The sequence below is a fragment of the Cibotium barometz genome, chromosome 12, assembly GCF_041138505.1.
Source record: "Cibotium barometz isolate CiBa-2024 chromosome 12, ASM4113850v1, whole genome shotgun sequence".
In the NCBI taxonomy this organism is placed as follows: Eukaryota; Viridiplantae; Streptophyta; class Polypodiopsida; order Cyatheales; family Cibotiaceae; genus Cibotium; species Cibotium barometz.
Window position 1 is genome coordinate 21,070,582 of NC_141057.1, and position 10,104 is coordinate 21,080,685.

The 10,104-nt window shown below is 35.5% G+C and overlaps 1 protein-coding gene across 1 annotated transcript in view; it reads right to left on the bottom strand.

The window, feature by feature from the left end:
* Positions 1-8,976, bottom strand: part of LOC147633166 (MADS-box transcription factor 23-like) — a 93,628-nt gene extending 84,652 nt beyond the window's left edge. Inside the window, exon 1 of the mRNA XM_086805696.1 lies at positions 8,483-8,976. Within this exon, the coding sequence (XP_086661822.1) occupies positions 8,483-8,853 (371 nt within the window). The 5' untranslated portion in view covers positions 8,854-8,976. The remainder of the gene's footprint in view (positions 1-8,482) is intronic.
* Between the last annotated feature and the right edge of the window lie 1,128 nt (positions 8,977-10,104).

Below are 10,104 nucleotides of genomic sequence, written 5' to 3' on the forward strand. Positions count from 1 at the left end.
CCAAACACATTGAGGTCCACTCTCACTTCATCAGGGAGAAAGTGATGGATGGACAGATATAGTCGACATATGTAAAGACTGAAGAGCAGGCTACAGATATCTTTACCAAACCACTTGGTAAAGAGAAGTTTGGATACTTTAGAGACAGACTTGGAGTACATGAGATAGATATGGTGAGATTGAGATGGAGTGTTGAGAATGCAAGCTCATCGAGATCTGGTGGATAGTGGTAGCATGTGGACACTAGTCTAGCAGCGTGTGTGGAGAATAATGGCTGCATCCAGCTTGCCAAGTGTGTGGACATTAGACGTAGGTTATTTCGGTGTGAACTGTTGTGTGCTGTGTTTTGTGGTGTGCGATAAAGGAAAGCTATGGAGCTTCTCTATCATGTAGATGTTAATGGTTTGAGATAATGAGAGCTAATTAGAGTTTGTCTCTCTATACTTGTGTCTATTTCATCTCTCTATACTTGAGTGCTAAATGTACATTTTATTATTGCTACTTTTAGTGGTACCTGACTTTTCTACTGGTTCTTTTGATGCTAACTAATAGTACTATCAATACTAGCACTGTTTTAAATGCTAACTACAAAACCATTACTGATTTTAGTGCTAAGTAGATTTACCATTGCTACTTTGATGCTAAACTAGCAGTGCATGTATTACCTTAACTGCTAACTAGTAGTAAGTATTACCTTAACTACTAACTAGTAGTGGCTACTTCAGTGCTGGTGGCTAGCACTGTAAGTATTGCCTTAACTGCTAACTACCATTACTATTAGCATTGTAAGTATTGCCTTAACTACTAACTACCATTACTATTAGCACTTTTAGTGGTTGCTAGTAGTACTAGAACTACTAGTACTACTTTCAATATTAACTCATAGTACTCACAATACTTTTGATGCTTGCTAGCACTAATAGAATTGCTTTCAATGCTAACTAGGAGTACCATTGCTAACTAGCACTTCTAGTAGTATAAGCATTACTAAGCATTACTAGGACCACTTACTCTTCTACCAATTAATACTAATACTACTTACTAGAGCCACTTACTCTTCTATTAATTAGCATTAATTTACTACTTACTAGCATTGCTTGCTAAAACTACCTAATATCACTGCTAGACCTTCTTAATACCTTTTTTAGTAGTGCTTTACTAGCACTAGTGCCATTAAATAAATCATATAGATTATTTTATGATTAATTAATAATAGTGCTTTACTAGCACTATTAGCATTAGGTATATCCACATTACTATCACTACTTAGTGCTAGTAGTGCTTTACTAGAACTTCTATCATTACGTCAATCATATAGATTATTTTATGATTGATTTTTTTAGTTTGATACCATTGCAAGCTGAACACTTTCAATAGTTCAAAGTTTGATACCATTGCAAGCTGAACACTTTCAATAGTTCAAAGTTTATTATCTGGAGCTTAAAATTCAACTCCAAGCATTTGAGTCTCTGAATCCCTACTTTGTCTAAAAACTAAAGGGAAGCTACACATGTGGAGATGTGCTTTCTCTCAAGGATTCATTCAATCAAATTCACCATCACAATTCTAGCCTCTATAAAGAATTTGCAAATGCAGTTGTCAAATATGTACAGGTATAGAAGCAATGCATAGGTGCACATGTTTCTAGCATACACATAAGAGTGTTACTAGACTTTGTGAATCAGTCATATGCCTGAAAAGTGTAAGAGATACCTACCATAATTGGAAATGTATTTTTGGATACCTATGATTCACAAAAAGGATTTCAATGAAACTATCTGAAGGTATGGAGACAAGAAGTGACAAAAATGGTAAGATGAAAAAAAGAAATGACCTAACATTCAAAGAGATACAATGTAGTGAGCTACTTCAATTGCTAAAGAATGACCTTCAAAAATTCATTATGCACAACTTTGTCTTTAGTAGATGGTAGGCTGAATAATTCAAATAGTGTATTCTGATTCAATCCATGCACTAACATTCTAGCCAATTCACAATACTTGTCCACATCACATATTATTGTATGGGAAAGGAAAATTAATAAGACAGTTCACTTCTTCATATGAGATGATAAAATATGTGACACACTCTTTGTGAAGCATTATTTCATGTAGCATCACCAATGGTTGAGGGTAGGGAATTAGGTTTTTTTAGATGAGACTACCTCTCAACTCAAGGACAAGAAACCCTTCTATTTTATTGTAAGATATACTGGGATCATGGGCTTTTTTATAACATGGAACTTCTTTGGCTTTGGCCATGGCAAAGAAGAGCACAATGGGGCTCAGGCAATTGTGAAGATAACTTTGACACATGAGCAACTGAAGGTCAAAGAATCTACATTACAATGCATAGTAGAAATGATAGATTTTCTTAAAGCTAACAATTCTCATGGAGCTCTTACTTTCTACCCATCCAAGTATATGAATATTTCTTGTGTTTTTTAGGAGATCAAGGAAGGAGATGTCGATAGGGAGACAAAGTGGAACTAAAAATCTATCCCCAAGGTGCACTCCCTGCATTCTGTTCATGGGCATTCACCACATGATAGCTATGCACTAGCATTGAGATGGATATTATGAAATTGTAATGCTTCTATGTAAGGGTTGTGGATAAGATGCATCAATAAAACACGTGCCAAGCTGGGACTATCACATTTTTGGTCCCTACAGATGATGTAATTAGTTATGAAGAGGCCATAGAAGCACCTGCATATACTGGTCACATCATGATACACTATCTAGTGCACTTTGCCTAGGAAGTAATTTTGTAGTCAATACCGTGAATGTGCAGAATTCTACCTATAACAACTCTCGGAGGATTCACCTCTAATAAATTTTATGTATCACGTGCATTCAAGGGGTATTTAAAAAACCCCTTACACTTACATACTTTTATGAATTAAATGACCCATTTTTCTTCATAAAATTACGATTTTTTTAAAAATTGGTTTAAAAACCCCTCCTATAAATGTAATTCTGTGACTTTTTTGAATTAATATACCACTCCTAATGAATTCACATGATACACTTACATATTTTAGGTAAAACCCCCAAGATAACAACTAAAGAGCATTATGTAATAGCATAAAGGGACGGTTAGGAAAACACTATTATAATGGGGTCATATGTTATTTTACTATGTGAAAAGGTAGATGACTATGACTACAAATTGCTAGAAAATATGCCTATGGTGATATTGTATTTCCATCTTGTCTGATATATTAAATTTCCTATGGAGCCTTTTTTGGGTGAAAGTAAAATGTTTACGGTCTTACTCAAAGTCTATGATGTTATCTACAGTAGTATGTCATGGTATTTGTAATATGTATGATTATTGGCTTTCAACTTCTTAAATACCTTTATGCATTATTAAATGTGAAATTTTACATGATATGTAGACAAACTATATGTCTAGAACTCTCAAGGGGTGCACTACCAAAAAGCCCTAGGTATCACGTGCGTTCAAGAGGTATTTAAAAAACCCCTTAACTAAAATTTTCCCCCCAATAAAAAAACCCCTCCTTCACTAAGATAACCTCAATAAGATCACCCTTTTGGTCAAGTTAGTGACCCCAAAAGGTGACAAGAAACTTAGTAACTCCAAGCTAGCCAAGCTCTACCACACCACTAGATGCAAGCTCAACATGATCAAGGTACATGCATAGAAAGAAGCTAATCTCAAAGAAATCTATAAGCTTTGAGAGGAGGAAGATCCAAGACATGTTTCTAAATACTTTAAGTCCTACAACATTGCGTACATAGCAGTACATAGTAGTACATAGCAAGAGGACCTAAATAATCCCAATTGGAGAGTCTAATACCTCTTATGATGCCCCATTAAGGTCAAAGAGTAACGCTCGTACAATTTTATGCTTAGTTTTAACCATCAAATAATGTACGAAAAGAGTGGGGCTAGCACCTACAACTTTGGTAGATATCTTGGTTCTTTGATAGCAATTGTAAAATTTGAAAGTTGATAAAAAATTAATGCAATAAACGATCAAAAGGGCAGAGAAGACTGATCTAGCGATGGAAAAAGAGGAGAAGAAGGTGGCGGGTTTGGTAATCCAAACTCAACTACAAAACTAGTCATCACTCCTCCATGTATTTTGGTTCCTAATCCATCTTACACTTCCATAAACAAAGGAAAAACAATAATCAAAGGTGCCAATTCTATTCCTGGATTGTATACTTTTCCAAATATTGGTATGTCTATTCCCCAGGAGTAAGTGATAGTTTGTGCACGATATTAGACTAAGGACTTGAGCAATAAAGTTAGCCAATTAGAAGCTTGAGGAGAACGATGTCGACATACAAAAGCAGAAACAAGTGGATTGAAAGAAAATTAAGAAGTTAAAGAAGCCTTATAGTAAGGATCAAAAGAAAATCAATTAAGGAATTACACATGGTGGGTACAAAGCTAGATGGATATGAGGCCACCATGGTGAGAATGCAAGCACAACATGAAGAAGATTTGTATTTATCTAAACAACATATTGCCAACGTGCAAAAATAGGTGAAACTCACAAAAATGGACAGGAGAAGTTTGGAGATCATAAGCAGACATGTTGTACATTTATACATCCATGTATTGAGACCTTGGTAGCTCACAACCTACTCTACCTATCAAATTGGTCTTTTATTGATCCTCTTGCAACTAGGTCATTGTCTCTAGCAACTATTAGAGAGCCATATGCATATTCTCTACCGCAAGGGGTTTCCTCGCTTCAACATTGGTTTATTCTCAACTTCCACCATGCTTTTTGTGCCATTGTAGACCATTCAAATGATTATAGGTTCATAGAAGTCTTAGCTACTACCATGACTCTAAAGAGATCATAGATACAAATTCAATAGCAATACTTAGATAGAAAGCAGTCTTCACTACTAGCATGACTCTAAAGAGATCATAGATATACAAGGTCGGTTCCAGTACTTAAATAAAAATAAGTCTTAGCTATTAGCATGACTCTAAAGAGATCATAGATATGAAGTCGGTAGCAGTACTTAGATACAAAGAAATCTTAGCTACTAGCATGACTCTAAACAAATCATAGATACAAAGCAATCTTAGCTTCCAACATGAATCTAAAGTGATCATAGATACAAAGCAGTCTTAGTCTTAGCTACCTGTATGACTCTAAAGAGATCATAGATACAAAGCCGGTAGTAGTACTCAGATAGGAGAATCCATTATTCTCTCATCTTTATGCTAGATTCAAATGTATTGAGATGTCTGCTTGAATGCACAAGTAATAAAAGTGCATATCTACAATCCACAAGATAGAACTAGATTAGAATATTCATATCAATTAGTTTTACCATCTAAATTTGTAACTAGTTATCCTCACGATCCACCTCTTGCTGTTTTGTGGGTCTGATCTGAATGATCAATGCACAGTGTGCCACATGTTAGCTTCATAAATAGCTCATAATAGTATATGTTAGTTCATACCTTGTTCGTAGTATTCGTTCTAGTTGTAGATACTAACAATTTATCGAATAATAGAATGACGCTTTTGTATGACACTTGATGTTATCTTCCTAGTAAAGCACAAATTGTAATCTATTCATAGACATATATTCATATATCAATAAATTTTAAACAATATTTAGTGATCATTGTCTTTACGGTGTGTTGTCAGTCAATGTTCTTTATCCATGTATCTATTAGCACATGGAAATGGCTTCAGTAAAGCAAACACCATTTTGTGCATCCACAAATGCAAGGCTGGCATGGATATGTTAATCATGCTGTAAAGGTCATCTACCAACACATGGAAGTGGCTTCATCAAGCAAACAACATTTTGTCCATCCATAAATGCCAGGTTACCTTGGATATATCAATTTTATACATCAAATAGAGGAATAATGCATAAGTAGCATAAAGGATTTGTTTCAACTGTGACAGAGTAACTCGACCTAGAGACTCTTAGATAAAGATAAGAAATGTTATTTGAGAGACATGGATTTTCTCTTTTCATATATGTTAACAATACTTCACAATCTTGGAAGGAGGAAAAGATAGACTTGTTAACATTAAAAAACACCATATATCACAAATGCTAGGGACTACTAGAAACTTGCACTCTAAAACTTCAAGTCTTACCTTATTTTGATAAATATTTTAAATCAAAGATGTATGGCTACTACTGGCTACTAGGAACTTGCACTCAAACTTTAAGTCTTACCTTATTTTTCATCCTTACTTTGATAAAGTATATAACTTTTTATGAGCCCTTTCAAAGTTAACTTTTTAAATGTAAACCAAAATTTGAAATTCTTTTATTGTTTTAAAAGTAATAACCAAGGCTCTTCATGATATTAATTTTTTTCCTTGATACCCTTATCAAAAGATTAGTTGTGGGAAACATATGCGTCATTAAGGTAATCAAACATCAAGTTATATGAGCTAGGTTATCAAAGATATTAAGGAGACCCAGGGCTCCATTAAGTTGGATAGAAAATACGTTTCTTACTTCAATTCCTAAATTTCCTACAGTGTGGATATCCATATAAATAATGGTGAGTTAACCGATACTATGATTTATTCATCCTCATCAAAGCTTAGTCTCAAATGTTTTTTGCAAAATCATGTTGTAACCTAGATGTCTAGCAAGGTTAGGATCTACCTTGCAAAGATGAAGGTGAAATATCTTTATTAACCAACTTGTCAATATTAGATAAAATGGAAAAAATCCCTCAAAATGGGAATGTATTTAAAAAATTTGTTTTGGCCATAACTTGAACATGCAAACTCCAAATTTGTCGGACAAAGTAGATCTAGATTCTACTTTTCAAGCTCTTTCCAAACGATGTCACATGAATATGTTTTGACAAACTTTTGGATGAGTTTACCATACCCCCACTTTTTTCATGGGAATGGGATTTTTTCCACTTTATCTAATATTGACTTGCACTGCTACATATTACACATTGCATACTTTGTGTTTATCAAGTTCACAATCAAAGCACTGTGCTCTTTTGTTTCCTTCAAGCTTCTTCATGATCCATATAGAATGATCACAAGAAAAAAGGCTAGGCAAATAGAATATTCATATTTTCTTTTAGACATTCTGCAAAGCTAAACCATGACCTTTTGTGTTAGGAGTCATGGCCAGCCACACATCTTAGCTATCCTTTTTTTTTCAATAGCCTCCAAAATAAAAAACCACACTTGAGGTTTAACGCATCTCCACGTGTATATTGATGCATACATATGTGGGTGTGTCAATGCATGTGCACTACATACATGCCAGAGTAGTTATTTGAAAGAATTAAGTGTTTGAGGAGTATCTGAAATTCTTTTAAAAGATCAAGTTTGCTCTACTTTCAAGCAATCTGATTCTTATTTTTTGGAGTTTTTCCTAATCAAGTACTTCTATTAACAACTACTTTTAAGCATAAGAAACCCAAATTAGAAAATTGGTTATGACCATACTACTTATAAAGGGTATTCAGACGATATATCTTAGGCTCAAGTGTTTTTTTCTCTAGCTCCTTAAAATATCAAATTTAAAGTGCTCCACAAGATATGGATCTTGTTTGTTGAAAAAGGTAAATTTTTAATCTTACTCAATGGTAAGGTAGCTCTTTGATACAGCCAATTTATTTTATAGCCTTCTGGTATGATTGCTAGGTAGACACACACTTTAATAGAATTTTAGAGCCATGGGTATATGAGATGCTAATGTGTCCACGAGGTTATCCTACAATTTAGCATGCTTCACAAGGATGGGTAGCCATTGTTATTGCCTTTGAGAATCCTTGATGGAAATTTCAAGACCTTCGATCTTTGCATTGACTCTATCATTGCCTCTATAAATCTTAGAGAGCCTTTACAGCTATAGCTTAAGATAAATAAGGAGATATGCCTATGGAAGATCCTTACATGGGTAAAGACAAAGGCGACTTTAGAGCCATGTCTAGAGTGGAAATACTTCTCAAAACAACGATGACTACATGGCAAGAAGGTGGGACAAAGCACATGAATGTAAGGTATGTGATAATCATGACAGGAAGGATGATTGGTTTGTCTTCCTCTGTACATCTTCTATACTCACCCTCTTGAAATGAAAAGCCGTCTTGATCTTTTGTCCTCAAGGGTTCGATTCGGTCACATTACAATACACATAAATGCATACAGATATACATACATACATGTAAGTAGTAAAAGTATGTATGTAAATATACATATAAATACATGTATATACACTATAAATACATGTATATACACTATAAATACGCAGGATGTGCATGTGTGCCACTGTGCAGTCATGCAATATGCACGTACACAAGCGGAAAATTTCAAGAGGTCAAACACATTTAACAATGAAAACTTGAGCATATACACGTGGGACGTGCACGTGTGCGTGCGTGCTTGCTTCCACGTGGGAAGTGGGAAAAACTTCAGCGAATGAATGTCGCAGTAGGACAACTTCAAGAGTATACGAGAAGCTTCAATTTGGAGAAATCGTACCTGGAGCTTGCGTATTCGAAGAGTTTGCCGGTGGTGGAGAAGATGATGAGGCCGATTTCGGCATCGCAAAGAACAGAAAGCTCGTAGGCTTTCTTGAGGAGCCCATTCCTACGCTTGCAGAAGGTGACTTGGCGGCTGGTGGTGTTATGGATTCGTCTGATCTGGATCTTGCCGCGAGGGACACCAGCAGGAGCTGGGGCAGGAACATTAATCTTATGGAACGACTGCTGCAGCAGGTCCAGGCAACGATCGTCGTCGTCGTCGTGTGTGTACTGGGTCTCCGCGTGATCGCGCTCTTGTGCTTGCACTGCTTGAGGAACTGTTGCGTGGGCATCTTCAGCTGGAGCTTGAACCATTGCACCGGCCGCCATTCTTCTCAGCGGTAACGTGCACAGGGAGAAATTATATCCCGAGAAGATACAGGCTATGCTTCCTATTCACAGCAAGGCCTGTGCACAACGCCTAATCTACTTATACTTAGAAGATGAGGAGAAGAAACCTAACACGCCAGGAACGATCAGGCTTAAAAGCGCAAGCCCCATCTCCACAGGAAAAACAAATTAAGCCTCGCGCATTATTACAGAACCTTTTTTTGTCAACAAATTAAAGGACGCTTCTTTACTTGGAATTGAATCCATGTTCCGGTTTTCCATTATTTATAAATTGAATTTTTCCCTGTATAGTCGTCCTACGTCGTCGTCTGGGAGCAGTACCGCCTGAAAACGAAACCGAAGCTTTTCTTCTTTTTTCTTTTTTCTTTTGCTTCACTTTCCCGTTCTACCCACCCACGGTACCACCATTCATGTCTCTTGTACCCCCTTTTTTCGATATTTTTTACATTGCTAGAGGACCACACCGCGTGCCTCCATTATCAAGATCCATGGACCATGATGATTCTTAAATTCAACAAATAAAGAAAGATTGAACTCAGAAGGCTTTTGCAAAAAAAAAACAAGATATAAAATCCAAGATCGGTTAATCAGTCGCCCAACATAGGTTAATTGTCGCCTTCGACCTTAAGTCTTTGTAAGGCTCCGTAAGTATACGTTTACCCCATTTGTACTCCGTTTTCTGCCTTTATTGTTGTGAAATTTACCCGCGTACACTACTAACTAGTTGATTAATTAATGTGAAACAAAATTTTGGTCCCATAATATAAACTTTTAAAAAAAATTATAAATCATAAAATCTTGTCTACTACAAGTTGTGGGATTATTGATTCATGAAAACATTCTTAAATTTTCATAATAAAAAAATTAAAGTATGACCAAACTCCTAAGTGAGACACATGCATACATGTTAGTATTAACGGAGTTACAATGGTAGAATATGGTTCCTTAATTTATAAATTTGATAAGGCTTTCAATAACTAAACAAATATTAGAAAACTTTGATTGATGTTCTTAAATTATGATCACAACTTCAAATAAGATCCTAATGTCAAGATACCATAAACTAGGTGTGTATAACCAAAATAACCCATTATTCCTAAAATCATAGGGATTTGCATTTGTATCACAAACTACATTGGAGTACAAGTTTACAAAGGCCCTTTTAAAAAAATAAAAATGTCACGTCCTCTATTAATACATTGGCATCCATACATGTATACTTTCATTTTG